This window comes from Oratosquilla oratoria, chromosome 9, assembly GCF_046742065.1.
Source record: "Oratosquilla oratoria isolate Oo_2021 chromosome 9, ASM4674206v1, whole genome shotgun sequence".
Lineage (NCBI taxonomy): Eukaryota > Metazoa > Arthropoda > Malacostraca > Stomatopoda > Squillidae > Oratosquilla > Oratosquilla oratoria.
Genome location: NC_134785.1, coordinates 23,342,812 through 23,362,639, shown reverse-complemented (window position 1 = coordinate 23,362,639; position 19,828 = coordinate 23,342,812). Strand labels below are relative to the sequence as shown.

The 19,828-nt window shown below is 36.1% G+C and overlaps 1 protein-coding gene across 2 annotated transcripts in view; it reads left to right on the top strand.

Annotated features, from left to right (window-relative positions):
* LOC143028268 (phospholipid-transporting ATPase IF-like) overlaps positions 1–15,477 on the top strand; it is a 67,303-nt gene extending 51,826 nt beyond the window's left edge. Inside the window, exons 23-27 of one of the 2 annotated variants that reach the window (XM_076190107.1) lie at positions 1,020–1,206; positions 11,891–12,036; positions 12,696–12,799; positions 13,446–13,617; positions 14,586–15,477. In XM_076190107.1, coding sequence (XP_076046222.1) covers positions 1,020–1,206; positions 11,891–12,036; positions 12,696–12,799; positions 13,446–13,617; positions 14,586–15,107 — 1,131 coding nt within the window. In that variant the 3' untranslated portion in view covers positions 15,108–15,477. The remainder of the gene's footprint in view (positions 1–1,019; positions 1,207–11,890; positions 12,037–12,695; positions 12,800–13,445; positions 13,618–14,585) is intronic. The other variant, XM_076190108.1, reaches the window with a different exon arrangement.
* The last annotated feature ends 4,351 nt before the right edge of the window (positions 15,478–19,828 follow it).

The following is a 19,828-nucleotide window of genomic DNA, read 5'->3' as shown; positions in this document are numbered from 1 at the left end:
GTGGACAGGTGGATTATTTATATACATTTGACTCTCAAACAGTGATGGAAAAAGATTTAGGAAACTAAGTATGCTCTAAGGCACATTGTCAGATGGAATATAAAAAAGTATTAAAAATGAGCAGTTACCCAATACCCTTATATACCTCATCTCTATTTTTATCACCACTTTCAAATGTATTTATGGAAACACAGACTGAATATTCATACACTCATTTGGAGCTGAAATGTCAGTTCTGGTGATGATGATCTTCCATACAAAACTCATCACATAAGTAAAAACAACCTCAGAACAAAATATTGTCCATTTCAACAGCAACTTGAGCTGCTGGATTGCGTCTACCATTGCCATTCATTCAAGATTTTGTCATAGGCTTGTAGTATCTGCTAGGAAACTATAGATCCTTAGGTTCAACTTTCTTTGAGTTGTGATTTGGACATCCTAGATGTGACACAGTTTCAGGGTACCCTGTAGTAGATAGAAAACAAGTGCCATTACAGTCATCTTCATTTTTAATTATTACAGTGGTCAATGTTTCCTAAAGAGCTGTGGGGCATACTTGATGATTAATTCACCAGATCCAATTCTAATCAGCCAAGGAACAAAGGTGCAGTGATGCCGGAGCTCACCGGAGCTTCACTCTGGTACCTCTGCAAGAAGGTGGTGCTCTTTTATCTTTCTTTGCTTATTAATTATACTATTTTATGATAATTAGTGACTGCAAACACAAAATACTTAATAATTGTGTGCCCACAGTATATATGAAAATTATAGTGATGGTGGGCCTTCCAGAGCTCTGGCACCTATAAAATTGGCACTACATCTCTGCTAAGGGGCCACAGACTTGTAGCAGAATAGGATCCTCAATCGTTTGACAACCCTAGAGTCCTAAATTTGAATAGAATCTTTTACCAACTACCAGAATAAAACTCATGAGGTCACTGGGATGTTACCATAGCATAGAGGTTAAAACAGCTCTCTCACACACACCCATGACCCAAGTCTTCCTTCTGATGCAGAGTGTCTACGAGAGCTTCTCACTCACGTTCTTCAACATCACACATACATCGCTTCCAATCATCTTCTACGGACTCTTCGAGCAGCCCCTCCCAGCTGCTTTTCTTCTCCAGAGGCCGTACCTCTACCACCGCATCACTGGCAATGCAGGTCTATCCTGGACAGCCTTCGCCAAGTGGATCATCCTGGGTACGTGGACGGTCTTTGCATGTTCTCTTGGTGGTTTTCTTCTTCTGCTATTCTGGATTTGTGATCTCGTAAATGAATGCATGTATGTACTTACCTAGTTGGAATGTACAGGGTTCAACCAATACTCATGGGGTCCCATCTCTATTCTTCCACCTGTCAAATCTTGCATTGAATTATATTATTTTGTTGCCTTGAGTTATATTTTCATCCAACTTATTCAACAAGTCTACAATTCTATGTGGAAAGCTATAGTACTTCTTGTGTGTGTGTGTGTGTGCATGTATTTACCTAATTGTATTTACCTAACTGTAGTATACAGGAAAGGAGCAATACTCATTGGATCCCATCTCCTATTCTCTAGTTTTTAAATATACCTAGACTCAAATTCATGTACAGTTCCAACTTAATCTATATGCTTGATTTCCAATTATCATATTTAGATTTGAACTAATGCATTGTCTGAGCTTGAGCTATATCACCTTCTAAGCTATTCCACATATTCATGGTTCTATACGGGAAAACTATATTTCTTCACATCTTTTAGATGTGTGGTCTTTTTTAATTTACTCCCATCTTTAATCAGATGATCTCTTCTGTCAATGCAATCTATCTTTATTAGTGACTTGAATGCTGTAATCATATCACCTCTTTCTCTTCAATCTTTCAAAGTTGGCAGACCCAGTACTTCTAGTCTTTCCTCATATGGTTTATATCCTTCATTCTGTGTGAGGACCATACTACTGATGCATATTCCAGTCTTGTATGTATTAGGGTTTCCCTGATTTTTTCATCATACCTTCATCCATATAGTGAAATGCCGAAAATTTTCTGCAGTAGTCCATATGTCTCTCCCACAGTCCTGCAGATATGTCTGTCAGGTAACAAGTTTTCTTTTATCAAGACTCCCAAGTCTTTCTCCTCTTTTGCTTTTGTAGAGAATTCAAAAGATGTTATTGAATGGAAGGAGATTGTAAATGGATAAAAAAAATGACAAGGCCTGAAGATACATTCTTCTGACCTAATCTATAAAGTATCTTGAATGGATAAAGTTGGGGGTCACTACATAATGAAGTGGTAGAGGTAAAGTGACTCCAGCTGTGGGACTATGGAAGCCCTTTAGTGGCACACTGCATTACCTTTCACCTGAGAAGTGTGATAGGGATCAGAAATGACCCTTCATCAATGAGGTATTGAGATGGAAGAGCCATTAATTGGGTTTTACTGGATTTGAACTGGATGCGTTTTGACTCGACCCCCTCAGTTATATAGGAATAAGAAGTTTAGTATATGTGTTTATATATATATATATATATTTATATATATATATATATACACACATATATATATTTATATATATATATATATACACACACACACACACACACACACACTTTCAACGAACGGACGGCTTGACGAACGCTCTGAAGAAAAGTGCAGATTGTGGATACCAACGCAAAGAGAAGTGCCTTTTTGTGTTTGCAGGGGGGGGGGAAATTGCTCGTGAGGCAGTAGGTAAGTAGGAAAAGAGGAGAAGGGGAGGGATTGCTGGGGAAATGGAAGGAAATGAGGATGTGGAGGACTTGGCCCAGGCAGACGGGCGTAAGGTCAACATGAAACGACCACCGGATGACGAAATGGCAAATAAAAATGTAAAGATTAGAAGTATAGAGAGGAGAAATACAGTAGAAAGTGACGAGAATATGTTCCAGGGATTTAAAGAGGGTGGGGGGGACACAACCCCCCCCCGACTGATAAGACTAGAGGAGAGAGTTGATAAGGTGATCGAGGACTTGGAACGTAAGTTAGGTAAGGTAGACTCCATCTTCCAGAGAATTGAAAGATTGGAACAACTAGAGAAGGCTAACAGAAACTTAACTGAAGAAGTAGAGGACCTAAAAAGACAGTTAGGAAATGTAAAGGAGGAGAATGAGAAATTGAAGAAGAATAGTAATGAAAACAGTGAGAAAATAGCTACAGAAGCTAAAAATTGGAGAATAACTCAAGAAGGGAATAAGGTTTCATTCACTGACATAGTCAAACAGCAATTGAAAGAACATAATGAAGACTCAGTTATTAAAGTGATGAGACAGAAGGAGAATATAGTAAGAGAATTAGCTGACAAAAAGAAATGTATAATTATATTAGGAATGGAAGAGAAACATAACCCAGATAGAACCGCAAGAATCAAGGAGGAAAATGAAAGGGTAAGCAGTTTATTAAAATTAGTCCAGGAAGATGAACCAGAAATTATAAAGGAAATTGAGGAAAAATTCAGACTCGGAAAATATAGTACAGATAAGACCAGACCAATTAAGATTAAATTCAGGTCACAAACAACGGCAGAGAAAATTCTATCCAAGACAGGGAAACTAGCAACAAATGATCAATATAAAAAGGTATGGATAAAAAGAGAAATGAATAAGGAGGAAAGAGAGGCAGAAAAGCAGAAAAGAATTGAAGCTAAGGCAAAAAATGAGGAAAGAACGGAGTCAGAGAAAGAGAGATTCTATTGGAGAGTAGTGAACATGAAAATAAAGCAGTTCGACATACTAAAGAAAAACATAAGGGAAACAGAGAACACAATGGAAGTGGCAGAAAACTAAGAGTGTCTTACACAAATATAGATGGATTGATAACAGGATTGAATGAACTGAATGATTATTTGAAAGAAAAAGAACCGGACATAATGGGAATTGTAGAAACAAAATTAAAAGGCCCACTACCACCCAACAGTGTAGGACATGATACATACAATTATTGGATTAGAAACAGAGAGAAAACAAAGGGGGTGGAGTTATGTTCCTGACAAAAAAGGATATAAACGTGAAAGGTGTCATATATGGAAAGAATACAGTAGAGATGATTATGATAGAAGTGGAAGACCGAGATAAGAAGAGCAGAAAATTTGTGATCAATTATGTGCCTCCGAAAACAGCCTCATGGGAGGAGAGTGAACATAAAAGTATGTTAGAGGACACAAAGATAGCATTAACTAAAATAATGGAAGACGGAGGAAGAATAGTTATGATGGGCGACTTTAATTGCAAAGAAATCTGCTGGGAAGAAATGACAGTAAAGAGTGGTGATGACTCATGGGGAAATGCTCTACTTGAGATGATTACTGACCATTCAATGACACAATGGATACAAGAGAACACTAGGTATAGAAATGAAGAAGAACCATCGAGGCTAGACTTAATAATTACATCTGAACCTAGAATAGTGGACAAGATTGAATATAAAACACCAATAGGTAAAAGTGACCACATATTGATTGAACTGGAACTTAATGAAGAAAAATATATGAAAAGAAATGAACAATATAGAAAAGGAAGAATGATGTATGAAAAAACAAACTTTGATAAAATAAGAGAATTCTTCCAACAAGAAAACTGGGAAGAAATATACAAAGAAGAAACATCAGTGGAAGAGAAATGGAATATTTTGACAAAAATTTACAAAGAAGGAGTGGAAAAGTATGTCCCAAGACAAAAACAAGAAAAAGAATATGTAAAATGCTGGTACAACAAAAGTTGTAGGGAGTTAAAAGACAAAAGAGACAAAGCCTGGACCGGATGGAAAAAAGACAGAAGACCTGAAAAATGGAAAATATATACTGGTTATAGAAATGAATATGTACAAAAGTGCAGAGAGGAAAAAAGAAAATATGAAAAAGATGTTATAGAAAAGTGTAAAGATCAACCAAAACTATTCTACAGATTTGTAAACAATAAACTGAAAAACAAACAAGACTTGGAGAAATTAAGACAAGGAGGAGTTGAATACACTGAGGAAATGGAAATGGCAGAAATTATGAACAAACATTTTAAATCAGTGTTTACAAGGGAAAATATACAACCTGAAGAGATTGAGTGGAAGGAAAAAGTCCCCCCTATGGAAGAAATAGAAGTAACGAAGAATGAAATATTGACACACTTGGGTAATTTTGATGTCAGAAAATCGCATGGGCCAGATGAAATAGCAAACTGGATTCTGAAAGAATGTAGGAATGAACTGGCAGACAAAATACATAGCATAATAAGCAGTTCCTTAAAAGAAGGAAAAGTTCCAGAAGATTGGAAAAAAGCAAATATAGTACCTATATATAAAGGAGGAAATAAAGAAGAACCTACCAACTATAGACCAGTCTCTCTAACAAGTACAATAGCAAAAATATGTGAAAGAATTATCAAAAGTAGATGGGTAAAATACTTGGAAAAAAACAACGTACTAAATCCAAGGCAATTTGGATTCAGACAAGGACGATCATGCGTCACCAATTTAATATGTTTCTATTCAAGACTAATAGATATAATACAAGAAAGAGATGGATGGGCTGATTGTGCATTTCTAGACCTAAAAAAAGCTTTTGACAAAGTACCACATAAGAAGTTGCTTAAGAAATTAGAATATGAAGGAGGAATACAAGGTAAATTGCTAAATTGGATGGAAGACTTTTTGCAAGAAAGAAAAATGAGAGTAGTGATAAGAGATCAGCACTCAAAATGGAATGAAGTAATAAGCGGTGTCCCGCAGGGAACAGTTCTGGCCCCAATAATGTTTGCTATATATATTAATGATATGGATGAAGGAATCGAAAGCTATATGAGCTTCTTTGCAGATGATGCAAAATTACTGAAAAGAGTGAAAACTGAAGAGGATTGTGAATCACTACAGAGAGATCTAAATAAAGTACAAGAATGGAGTAGGAAGTGGGAGATGGAGTTCAATACAAAAAAGTGTAGTATAATGGAATTTGGAAAAAGCAAAAAACAGAATAACAGGATCATATAATTTGGGAGAAGAAGGAATAAAAAGAGTAGAAAATGAGAGGGACCTGGGAGTCATTGTTATGAATAATATGTCACCTGAGAAACATATAAATAAGATTTTTGGAGAAACTTATAATTTAATAAGAACAATCAAAGTGGCATTTACATACCTGGATGAAGAAATGGTGAGGAAAATCCTAATCACCCTGATAAGACCAAGATTGGAATATGCAGCAACGATATGGTCACCAAGTACAAAAAAATGTATAAAAAAACTTGAAAGAATACAAAGAGCAATTACTAAACTGGCACCAACACTCTCAAAACTATCATATGAAGAGAGACTACAAAAACTTAAACTACAGACACTAGAGCAAAGAAGAGAGAGAGGAGATTTGATAGCTATTTACAGAATCATGAAAGGCATAGAAATTACTGATAGAGAGAATCTGATAAAATGGGATGACAGAAATACAAGAGGACACGGAAAGAAAATAAAAAAAGACAACTATAGAAGAGATTTGAAAAAGAACAGCTTTCCTCACAGAGCAATAGACAGTTGGAACAAGTTAGATGAGAAAGTGGTGTGTGCAAAAACAATACATGAATTTAAAAATAGTTTAGATAAAATGAGATATGAAGACGGGACCTCACGAGCATAGCTCCCCTTCCCGTAAAATACAACTAGGTAAATACAACTAGGTAAATACACACTTTCAACGAACGGACGGCTTGAAGAACGCTCTGAAGAAAAGTGCAGATTGTGGATACCAACGCAAAGAGAAGTGCCTTTTTGTATTTGCAGGGGGGGGGGGGGAATTGCTCGTGAGGTAGTGGGAAAGTAAGGAAAGAGGAGAGGGGGAGGGATTGCTGGGGAAATGGAAGGTAATGAGGAGGTGGAGGAAATGGCCCTGACGGGCCGCCGTAAGGTAGACAAACGACCCCAAGACGAGTTGGATGATAACATGTCTAATAGGAATGTGAAGATTAGAGGTATAGATAGGAGCAATATAGCAGAAAGTGATGAGAATATTTTCAAGGGATTTAAAGAGAGTGGGGGGGACACAAACCCCCCCCGACTGACAAGACTAGAGAAGAAGGTTGATAAGGTGATCGAGGACTTGGAGAGTAGGTTAGGTCATATGAACACCATTTTAAAAAGGGTTGAAAGATTGGAAGAACTGGAAAAGGCGAATAAAAACTTAACTGATGAAATAGAAGAACTAAAAAGACAGTTAAGAGAGGTAAAGGGGGAGAATGAAGAATTGAAGAAGAATAGTAAAGAAAACAGAGAAACAATAGCTAAAGAAAGTAAAAATTGGAAGCAAACCCAAGAAGGAAATAAGATTTCATTCACTGACATAGTCAAACAGCAATTGAAAGAACATACTGAAGACTCAGTTATTAAAGTGATGAGACAAAAGGAGAATATAGTAAGGGATTTAGCAGACAAGAAGAAATGTATAATTATATTAGGAATGGAAGAGAAACACAACACAGATAGAACCACAAGAATCAAAGAGGAAAATGAAAAAGTAAGCCAATTACTAGAATCAGTTCAGGAAGATGAACCAGGAATTATGAAACAAATCGAAGAGAAATTTAGACTCGGAAAGTATAGCACAGACAAGACCAGACCAATTAAGATTAAATTCAAGTCACAAACAACGGCAGAGAATATCTTATCCAAAACAGGGAAACTAGCAACAAGTGAACAACACAAAAAGATATGGATAAAAAGAGAAATGAATAAAGAGGAAAGAGAGGAAGAAAAGCAGAAAAGACTGGAAGCTAAGACAAAAAACGAGAACAGAACGGAGTCAGAGAAAGAGAGATTCTATTGGAGAGTAGTGAACATGAAACTAAGGAAGTTCGACATACAAAAGAAAAACATAAGGGAAACAGAGAACACAATGGAAGTGGCAGAAAACTAAGAGTGTCTTACACAAATATAGATGGATTAATAACAGGATTGAATGAGCTGAATGATTATTTGAAAGAAAAAGAACCGGACATAATGGGAATTGTAGAAACAAAATTAAAAGGCCCACTACCACCCAACAGTGTAGGACATGATGCATACAATTATTGGATTAGAAACAGAGAGAAAAAGCAAGGGGGTGGAGTTATGTTCCTGACTAAGAAGGATATAAACGTGAAAGGTGTCATATATGGAAAGAATACAGTAGAGATGATTATGATAGAAGTGGAAGACAGAGATAAGAAGAGCAGAAAATTTGTGATCAATTATGTGCCTCCGAAAACAGCCTCATGGGAGGAGAGTGAATATAAAAGTATGCTAGAGGACACAAAGATAGCATTAACTAAAATAATGGAAGACGGAGGAAGAATAGTTATGATGGGCGACTTTAATTGCAAAGAAATCTGCTGGGAAGAAATGACAGAAAAGAGTGGTGATGACTCATGGGGAAATGCTCTACTTGAGATGATTACTGACCATTCAATGACACAATGGATACAAGAGAACACTAGGTATAGAAATGAAGAAGAACCATCGAGGCTAGACTTAATAATTACATCTGAACCTAGAATAGTGGACAAGATTGAATATAAAACACCAATAGGTAAAAGTGACCACATATTGATTGAACTGGAACTTAATGAAGAAAAATATATGAAAAGAAATGAACAATATAGAAAAGGAAGAATGATGTATGAAAAAACAAACTTTGATAAAATAAGAGAATTCTTCCAACAAGAAAACTGGGAAGAAATATACAAAGAAGAAACATCAGTGGAAGAGAAATGGAATATTTTGACAAAAATTTACAAAAAAGGAGTGGAAAAGTATGTCCCAAGACAAAAACAAGAAAAAGAATATTTAAAATGCTGGTACAACAAAAGTTGTAGGGAGTTAAAAGACAAAAGAGACAAAGCCTGGACCAGATGGAAAAAAGACAGAAGACCTGAAAAATGGAAAATATATACTGGTTATAGAAATGAATATGTACAAAAGTGCAGAGAGAAAAAAAGAAAATATGAAAAAGATGTTATAGAAAAGTGTAAAGATCAACCAAAACTATTCTACAGATTTGTAAACAATAAACTGAAAAACAAACAAGACTTGGAGAAATTGAGACAAGGAGGAGTTGAATACACTGAGGAAATGGAAATGGCAGAAATTATGAACAAACATTTTAAATCAGTGTTTACAAGGGAAAATATACAACCTGAAGAGATTGAGTGGAAAGAAAAAGTCCCCCCTATGGAAGAAATAGAAGTAACAAAGAATGAAATATTGACACACTTGGGTAATTTTGATGTCAGAAAATCGCATGGGCCAGATGAAATAGCAAACTGGATTCTGAAAGAATGCAGGAATGAACTGGCAGACAAAATACATAGCATAATAAGCAGTTCCTTAAAAGAAGGAAAAGTTCCAGAAGATTGGAAAAAAGCAAATATAGTACCTATATATAAAGGAGGAAATAAAGAAGAACCTACCAACTATAGACCAGTCTCTCTAACAAGTACAATAGCAAAAATTTGTGAAAGAATTATCAAAAGTAGATGGGTAAAATACTTGGAAAAAAACAACGTACTAAATCCAAGGCAATTTGGATTCAGACAAGGACGGTCATGCATCACCAATTTAATATGTTTCTATTCAAGGCTAATAGATATAATACAAGAAAGAGATGGATGGGCTGATTGTGCATTTCTAGACCTAAAAAAAGCTTTTGACAAAGTACCACATAAGAAGTTGCTTAAGAAATTAGAATATGAAGGAGGAATACAAGGTAAATTGCTAAATTGGATGGAAGACTTTTTGCAAGAAAGAAAAATGAGAGTAGTGATAAGAGATCAGCACTCAAAATGGAATGAAGTAATAAGCGGTGTCCCGCAGGGAACAGTTCTGGCCCCAATAATGTTTGCTATATATATTAATGATATGGATGAAGGAATTGAAAGCTATATGAGCTTCTTTGCAGATGATGCAAAACTACTGAAAAGAGTGAAAACTGAAGAAGATTGTGAATCACTACAGAGGGATCTAAATAAAGTACAAGAATGGAGTAGGAAGTGGGAGATGGAGTTCAATACAAAAAAGTGTAGTATAATGGAATTTGGAAAAAGCAAAAATAGAATAACAGGATCATATAATTTGGGAGAAGAAGGAATAAAAAAAGTAGAAAATGAGAAGGACCTGGGAGTCATTGTTATGAATAATATGTCACCTGAGAAACATATAAATAAGATTTTTGGAGAAACTTATAATTTAATAAGAACAATCAAAGTGGCATTTACATACCTGGATGAAGAAATGGTGAGGAAAATCCTAATCACCCTGATAAGACCAAGATTAGAATATGCAGCAACGATATGGTCACCAAGTACAAAAAAATGTATAAAAAAACTTGAAAGAATACAAAGAGCAATCACAAAACTGGCACCAACACTCTCAAAACTATCATATGAAGAGAGGCTACAAAAACTTAAACTACAGACACTAGAGCAAAGAAGAGAGAGAGGAGATTTGATAGCTATTTACAGAATCATGAAAGGCATAGAAATTACTGATAGAGAGAATCTGATAAAATGGGATGACAGAAATACAAGAGGACACGGAAAGAAAATAAAAAAAGACAGCTATAGAAGAGATTTGAAAAAGAACAGCTTTCCTCACAGAGTAATAGACAGTTGGAACAAGTTAGATGAGAAAGTGGTGTGTGCAAAAACAATACATGAATTTAAAAATAGTTTAGATAAAATGAGATATGAAGACGGGACCCCACGAGCATAGCTCCCCTTCCCGTAAAATACAACTAGGTAAATACAACTAGGTAAATACACATATATATACATCTAACTATATCAATATACCAAGAGTTTTTTCCCCCTGACAAGGGAGGTAGCCGAGTCAAAGGAATATACCTGCTCTCACCCATTCCACATCCCTCCCTCTCATCTTAGCTACTTCTGGATGATGGGTCATCCACTGCCCTGGGACAGAAGCAATGTAGCAAGACACAGTACATCCACAACAAGGCCACTTTACTTAACTGGCGACCTCCCCTCTCCATCCTGACATGTAGAAAAAGAGATGGGGAGAAATCCCTTTGGGCTGCATCAAAATATCATTCACACATAAGCACTCCCTATCCCCCCCATTCCCTGCCTCTCCCTTCCTTGCATAATACTATCATCTATACACAACAAATCTCCACTCATCCTTCTCATCCACTCATCCACTGCCTTCTCTCTTCCTTCCTCATCAGACATTTACTTCTTTCTCAATGCCCCATTCACCCCATCCATACATCTCATCTTTGGTCATCCCCTCAAGTTCAATCCCTCCACCTCTGCCTTCCATGCTTCTTTTACTAATCTCTCTTCACTTATTCTTTCCATGTATCCAAACCATCCCAATAATCTTTCATAAGCCCTACCTATCATCTCCTTTTCCACTCCTCCTCATTTGTCACTCTATCCAACCTAATAACCCCTACCATACTTCTCAGACATTTCATCTCGAACACAAACTTTTCTTCTCTGCTTTCTTAATTTCTGTGTCTCTGCCCCCATACAAAACTGTCAGCACAATCATCCCTTCACACAATGTACTCTTTCCATCTATTCCCAGATGACTATTTCTCATGACACTTTTTAGTCTCCCCCCCAAGGCATTTACTTCCTTTTCTCAATCTACAATTTACCTCTACTTCCACTCCTCCCTTTCCTGCCACATGTGACCCTAAATACCTAAAGCTATCTACTTCCTTCAACCTCTTTTCTTTAAGACTTACTTCCAACTCACTGCTCAAATGAAAGGAGGACAGCTTGAGAGATGAAAAAAATATGCTACCTGAAGCCCCATTCTTTCTATTCCAGACGCACATCCTGGTTACTGTAGTCTCTTGATTTACATTGTCTTGCACTGTTCCCTACAGGCTTGTGGCACACATCTGTTATGTACTATGGTCTGGTGTTTGTGTGGGGTGAAAACATAGCGCTCCTTCCTGAAGGGCAAACGGGTGGCCTCTACCTCTTCGGCAGCAGTCTCGTCAGCCTCTGTGTTGTCATTGTTAACCTGAAGGTAGGTTGTATATGAGCAAAGAATAATGTGTTTATAAACTGCATGTGAAATTTGGAACAAGTTAAAACTGTGAATATTAGTGTACAGAAATGTTAGATTAACAGAGAACCATGTGAGAAAAAAAAAATTAACAAGATTAGTTAGTTAGAGCTGAGCCACAGAAAAGAAATGAGGTGTCCATTGACTTAGTTTCAGCTTTACCCACAAGGTACCAAAGGAGTTCACACTATACTGTGAGACATGAAGCTCAAAAAAGTATATTTGAAGCTAGAGGTTGGGTTGTTATTTAAGTGAATAATGAAATTCAAGTGCCTATGGATTGTAAGAATTGATCTATTGTGGTTGTTGGTGAAGCATGTTACACTGTGTGTGGAAGGAAAAGAAACATATAACAGTTCAAGTGTTGGTATTTCTGTACATACATACATACATACATATACCAAAGGCTTTTTTCCCCTTACACGGGGGGTAGCCAAAAAGAAAAAGGCATAGAAATCACTCCCACCCATTTCATTTCCCATATATTCCACTCCCCTCCACCCTCCTCCCTCCCTCCTATCTTGGCACCTCCTGGATGACAGGTCATCCCTGCATCCTGTCCACTGTAATAAATCCTGAAGACAAATATTAACCATTCTTTTTCTGCAATGTCTCTACAGATAGTGTTGGTGACACATTACCAAACAGTCCTCACCTTTGGGATAATTGTGTTGACACTTCTTGGCTACATGCTTTTCTCCCTCATCTACAATGGTGTCATCATGTGAGTATTATGTGAAGGTGCATATGGATTCACATTAAAACATAGAGAAGGGTTCCATGCATTTATGCTTAGCTTACTAATGTATGCATAAATGTATGCACATGAATCTGAATGTTGTGTTTACATGCCTGTTAGTAAGTAAATACATTCTATAACAATTTGTGTTTATGCAAATATGAGCCTACAAATCTACAGTATATGTACATATTCATGTGCATATAAGGGTGAATATTAGATCAAATAAATGTGTATTGAATGAATGTGTGGATGAATTTAGCAAATCCTTATCAAATAGAGGATATTTTGCATGGAAAACAATGCCATGATAATTCATTATACTTTCCCCATAAATTCATGAATACATAATTCAAACATTGATTATTGTATCTTGGGTATCATTTCTGAAACCCCTTCCTCCCCTAAATGTATTTCAATCCCATCTCTATCCTTAACCATCATTTCCCACAGGCCCTACAACTCTGTCCATACTATCCCATCTTTCATATTCCTCATATGCTTTAGTCTCCAATTGCTAAGACATCTTGCTCTTATATTATAGATTGTTTCAATATTCCCCCTTCTAAGTTATACATAGTAAGATATTTTCCTTCCAACAACACATAACCTACACTCTTCTCCCTCACAGTGACTTCATGGACAACTATGGGACATTTTGGGCTTATTACCGCACATGGGAGTGTCCTGCCCTGATCTTTGGTGGAATCCTTTTGACTGTTCTTAGTCTCCTTCCGGACATCCTCTTGATGGTCTTTGAGAATGCAAGGGACGAGACAGCAAATGAGATCCTGCGGGCAAGGGTAAGTTGAGCAGATCAAAAGTTAAGGGAAGATAGTGTGACTGTATCTATGAGAAGGAAAATTAAGGCTGGAGTGAGGTGTGGATAGGCTAAGGAAAGGGTGAATTTGGAACAAAGGCATGGAGTGTGTTGAATCAGGAAATGACTAGAGTTTGCTATGTATCTTAGTGACTATGGGTCAGGAGTGACCCTTCATTCACAAGGGGCTTAGATAGAAAGGACAACAAATGGGTGTTGGATAGACATAGAATGAGTCAAGTGTGGGTGTATGTCTTGATTAGGCCCCATCCCTTGTAAAGAGGGAAGGGTCTTCTGGTATACTGTATGTCCTTTTAGTTTCTTTGCCATTCCTTCAGTCATGATTTTTTTTTTAATCCAGGGGTTAAGATGGACTTCTGTTTGTTGTTTCATGATACCAAAAGTAGTTGATACATTTATGAATCTTTGGTTTTCTTGATATTGACAGTCTTACCAGATTTCAGTGAACTAAATAGTCACCAAAGGCCATCTCACCCATTCCAACCTAGAATATCTCTCAGTCCTATCTTAAATCTTTCTGTAATTTATTCTCTTATCTTGGGCTTCCTGTCATTTTGATATAATCTTAAGCCCAGTCAAGCAATAAAAGTGCAACTGGAGAGAGATATCAGTCATAAGTCCATTCTTTCAAATCAAGAGCACTACCCAGGAAGCAGAAGTTATTTTTATTTTCTGCCACTTTTCTATTTCCTTAATCATCTGTATCCCATTCTAATACATGTCAATTCTGTTGAGCTAAAATTCACCTTTCAGGAAAAAAAATTAAGCCTATAGTGTATTCCTGACAAGAAGATTGTTTATTTATATGCATGCATAAACCTACATGCATGTGCAGTATGTGTTCCTATATCCTAGCATGTGCTGACATACTCATAACTAATAACACAAGCACAATGATAATCACCCGATTTTCTTTCTTTCCAAAATCAGAAGGACAAAAAGAAGATTCCCAGCATCAAGGTACTAGCCTACGACAACCTGGCCTATGAAGGGGATTCTAGCAGTTTGTGGGAGTACACTAGGAAAGACTCTGTGAAAAGGGAAGAAACTATACCAAATGGTCATGGAGGAGTACCAGAAGCTGATGAAGAAAAGAGCAGAGCCACAGCACATATTTCTACATTTAGTGAGATCAACATAGCTTCAAGACAACAAAGCCAAGGAAGAGAAGATCTAAAACAAAGAAGTGAGAATAGTGATCTAGTAAGAAGCACATCACAAAGAGGAAGCAAAAGAGCATCAAGAAGTGGAGACCAAGTGATAAATGCAGGGTATTTAATGAGCTCTCTACAATATGCAAACCTGAACCATGGTCTTCCAAGACATCTTGATGAGGTGGACCTAAGTGTCACACAAGAATCAGCCAATATGATCACAAACAACTTAAAATTAAATCAAAACCCTGAAGACCTATTTAGAAGATCTCAAAATATGTCCTCTGAAGGCCAGTAACTCCAGAATGAGGACACAAAAAACTTCCACCAATACCATGGGAATATAGCCTACATACATCCTGAAAAGTACAAGAATTGCATAGACCTCAATAATAAAAAACAGAGATAATGATGCTACCTAGATGGATCCACAGACACACCAACAGCACACACCTGCACTATGATTGTCAAGAGAGCAATGATCTCTATATTTCTTGGGTAATGGTGGAAATGTACACTTAACCTTTCTCGAGTTTGAATGTTGGTCACACTCGGGTGTTAATACGAGGTAAAATAATTACGTTTATACATCAGATAAACATAAAATTATCTGTGATGATTTACTGTACGTTTTAGTGCATTAATTTATGAATAAATTATAAGAAAATAATTTCATATATTATTAGGAAACCTACAAATACATATGATCTCTGGATTTGTTTATTCATGAACAATAATGTGAATAGACCCAATCATTACTTACAAATACTAAATTTATCAAAGGCAATAAAAGGCACCATCAACTTTTGTCACATACAACCATCACAAACATGCTAATTGTTCACAGGTTTGCATCATAACAAGCAGATAAGCTTTACAAGTTGTTTGTATACTACTGACCAACTATTGGCCTGAAATCCTGTAAAGATTAGAAAATAGGTTAAAATAGTAACAAGAATCAACTTCAAGGTATGACTAGCTCTGTACCTTTACCTCTACAATAAGATATGATGAAAACAGACTCACATTCTATGATCATTCAGTTGATATATATACCTATGAATCTACTCTTCAGAAATTATACACAAGTTTTTAATTTCTCTTTAACTGAGCCTTCTCATTTTCACTCCAAAAATATCTACTGACCTTCTATTAATAACCAGTTTTAACTCTTCTTTTTATTTTCTCTTATGCATGAAAGAAACTCTGCTCATTCTTCCTCATTTCCAGGATCCCAAAGGTATATCTAAAATATTTTTTATCTATCACAATTATCTTCTGTACCATGTTCACTTCACTCATCCTTTTCAAATTTCAATTTCTAAAACTTACTCATAAGATCCCTTGCTTTATCTATTTAATACATGAAATTTAGTCATGCAGTCCCACTGCTCAGTTATGCAGGATTAACATAGGTTTGATATCGGGTTACACAAGTTAAAGTTAGAGATGTCAAGTGGTATTACTGAAATTCTGCACTTTCCACCAAAAGGTTTGAAAAATCCTTACCAAGCTACTATGGTAGTGAAAAAAAAAAAAAAAAAAAAATGCAAGGTATAGGTTCCCCATGCATTTTTTGCCAAAAATAAAATCAAAGAAAACTAAGGATTTAGCTGCAAAATGTGTTAAAGTATTATTATGTGGGTAAAAAAGATAAAAGATGCTATTTATGCATGAGGAAAAGGCAGCAAAAGACATAAAACAGGACAAAAGTAAAAAGTTATAGGAAAACATAAGAAAATTAAGAGGCAATCAAAGGGATAATAAATGAACAATATAGATATACAATGAAGAAGGAAAGGAAATGGACGAGGAAACAGCAGCAAAAGAAGTAGTAAAATATTGGGAAGAATATATAGGATGCATTAAAATAAAATGGACCAAGTACAGAATGAAGATATCAGAGAAGAATACCAAGATAAGATGAAAAAAGATCTGGAAGAATATTGTACAGACATTATGAGACGGTGAGAGAGTATATGATAAGAAGAAATGCAAAACAAATCAAACCAATGGAAAAGCCCATATCAATGAAAGAAAAGGTAAAGAAAGTGATAATGAATCTAAAGAATAAGAAACCAGCCAGCCCAGATTGAATAAAACCAGTTATAAAAGGCACTTGCACATAATTAAACTTGTATGAATACATTAACAGTGTTACAAAATGAAGCTATAAAGAAAGGAAAACCAAAAGAATGGAAGACAGTAGATAACATAAGAACATATGAATAAAGGAGACTGCAAGAGACCATACGGCCAAGGCAGCTCCATATCCATCACCACCTGTCATCCCCATCCATAAAGTTGTCTAACCGTTTCTTAAAACAACTGATAGTTTCAGCGCTCACTACATGGTTAATAAGTCTATTCCATTCGTTGACCAACCTATTAGTAAATCAATTCTTGCCTATTTCCTTCTTAAATCTAAATTTTTCCAGTTTAAATCCATCACTGCGAGTCCTGCCCTATTGTTTTAATATGATGACCTTGTTTGCATCACCCTTGTTAAAGCCTTTGATCCACTTGAACACCTCTATTAGACCACCCCGCACTCTGCATCTTTCCAAAGAGTGTAAGTTACGGTGCCTAAGCCTCTCCTCACAAGGCAAATTTCTGAGTCCATATATCATTTTGGCCATTCTTCTCTGAACTGATGTCCATTCTATAGGATGGAGATCAAAACTGTACCACATAGTCAAGGATGGGTCTATTGCTAGACAGAGTTTGACAATTACCTCTGCACTTCTATTTGTTACTGTCCTAGCAATGAAACCTAATGCTCTGTTAGTTTTATTCCTGGTGCTAATGCACTGTTTCTTGGTTTTAAGGTCCGGACTCACTAGAATTCCCAAGTCTCACTCAATTTTCTCTAAAAGTGTGTTATCTAAGCTGTATCTATTTTTGGGGTTGTGTAGCCCTAAGTTTAATATGCTACACTTACAGGTTTTAAAGGTCATTTGACATTTCACCGACCATATGAACAATTTGTTAAGATCATTCTGCAGAATCCCTGCATCGTCTCCTCACCTAATTGGGCATCCTATTTTAGTGTCATCCGTGAACTTACTAACATCACTATCTATCCCATCATTTCTAAATTGTTTATGTACATAATGAACAACAAGGGACCCAAAACTGAGCCCTGGGGAACCCAACTAGTAACATTGCCCCACCTGGATTTTACTCCATTTATGGTGACCCGCTGTTTTCTGTTACTTATCCAAGCTCTAATCCATTCTAACACTTTTCCTCATATGCAATGAGCTTTGATTTTATTTAGTAGTCTCTCATGTGGCACCTTGTCAAACGCTTTGCTAAAGTCAAGGTAAATCACATCGTAATTATCATTGTTATCTGATGCCTTATGTACTTTAGTGTAAAAGGATAGAAGATTAGTCACACATGACTTACCCTTGGAGAAACCATGCTGTGTATCACAAATTAAATTTCTCTCTCAATGTGTTCTCCGAGTCTATTTACTATTATTGATTCAAGCATTTTATCTATAACCAATGTCAAACTGATTGGCCTGTAGTTGCATATAGATGATTTATCTCCCTTCTTAAAAACAGGTGTGAAATTATTAGAGAAAAAAAAAAGAACCAAAAGTACAATATGTAAGACTACTAGCACTGGTGAACATCTATAAAATTTTCATGTCATTAGCAAAGAATGAAATCAAACAACACATAGAGCAGAACTGAAAAAAAGGGATGCACAGGCAGGATTTACAAAAGAAGATGAGGGTGGAAGACATGTTTATCCTACAATAAAGGAAAGTAAAAAGGCAAAGAAACCACCAATAGTGACAGCTGTAGGTTTTCAAAGGGCATAATTTTATAACACAGTAAAGAGAAAATCATTAAAAGAATCCAAGAAGAAATACAGGATACAAGAAGACATAATAGAAGCAATAAGAGAGATATATATGGATGATAAGGCAATAAAAAAAGTAGGAGAGAAAGGAAGCAAGGACATAAAAATCATCAACAGAATAAAACAAGGCTGCACAGGGTTGACAACTAATATCATATGTAATAGTGAAAGAATTAGAGGAAAGAGGAGGATTTAAAAATTAAAAGTTTAAGATAAATGCACTATTCTATGCAGATGTTGGACTAATAATAAACACTACAAATACAAAAAGCAGAGACAAAAATATTAGTGGAGGCAAGTAGGAAATGTGGGTTAGAAACAAATAAAGGAAAAGGTAAATTTTTAGAAGTGCACACCTACGCGATATACTAATAGAAAATTAAATAATAATTTTGTATAATACATTGTGTAATATATGTTAATCTTGACACAAATCAATAACGAAACAGTTGCTAAAAGCTATTACTAGTAACAAACATGGCAACTTTGACTATTTCAGGCGCCATGTTTGTTTTGGTGTATTATTGCTGTAATGAACTTTAATATAACTAAAAAAAATCCTATATATTATTTGTTATTAAGTTCAAGAAAAGTGAAAAATAATCCTTTGGTGAGCAAATGTCCTAGTTCTCACTTGTTCGGTGAGCAACTGTCCGGTGAGCAATAGTCCAGTGAGCAATTGTCCTGTGAGAAACTGTCCGTACCTGGTTTTGGTTGAGGCGGAGGTCAAAGAAATTAAACTATGCTAAATTCGTATATTCTAACCCAACCTAACCTCCCTAATCTAACCAAACCTGCCTACCTAACCTAAACTGCATTTAGTAATGTGGTACCTGTAATCCTAGAAGTCATCATGCCATTGTCATCGTCTCCGACCTCTGAATTTATAAAAACAAAGATGGCATTTAAAGAAGTCCATGCAACTTTGTTTGTTTTTAGCTTTTGGCAACTGTTCCGATTGTTCATTTCCACCAAGAATTATGTACATTTTATTGATATATTATAATTTACAAAATCATTACTTAATTTTCTATTACTATATTGTGTAGGTGTGCACTTCTAAAAAAAATCGGGTACGGACAGTTGCTCACCGGATAGTTGCTCACCGGATAATTGCTCACCGGACAATCGCTCACCGGAGAA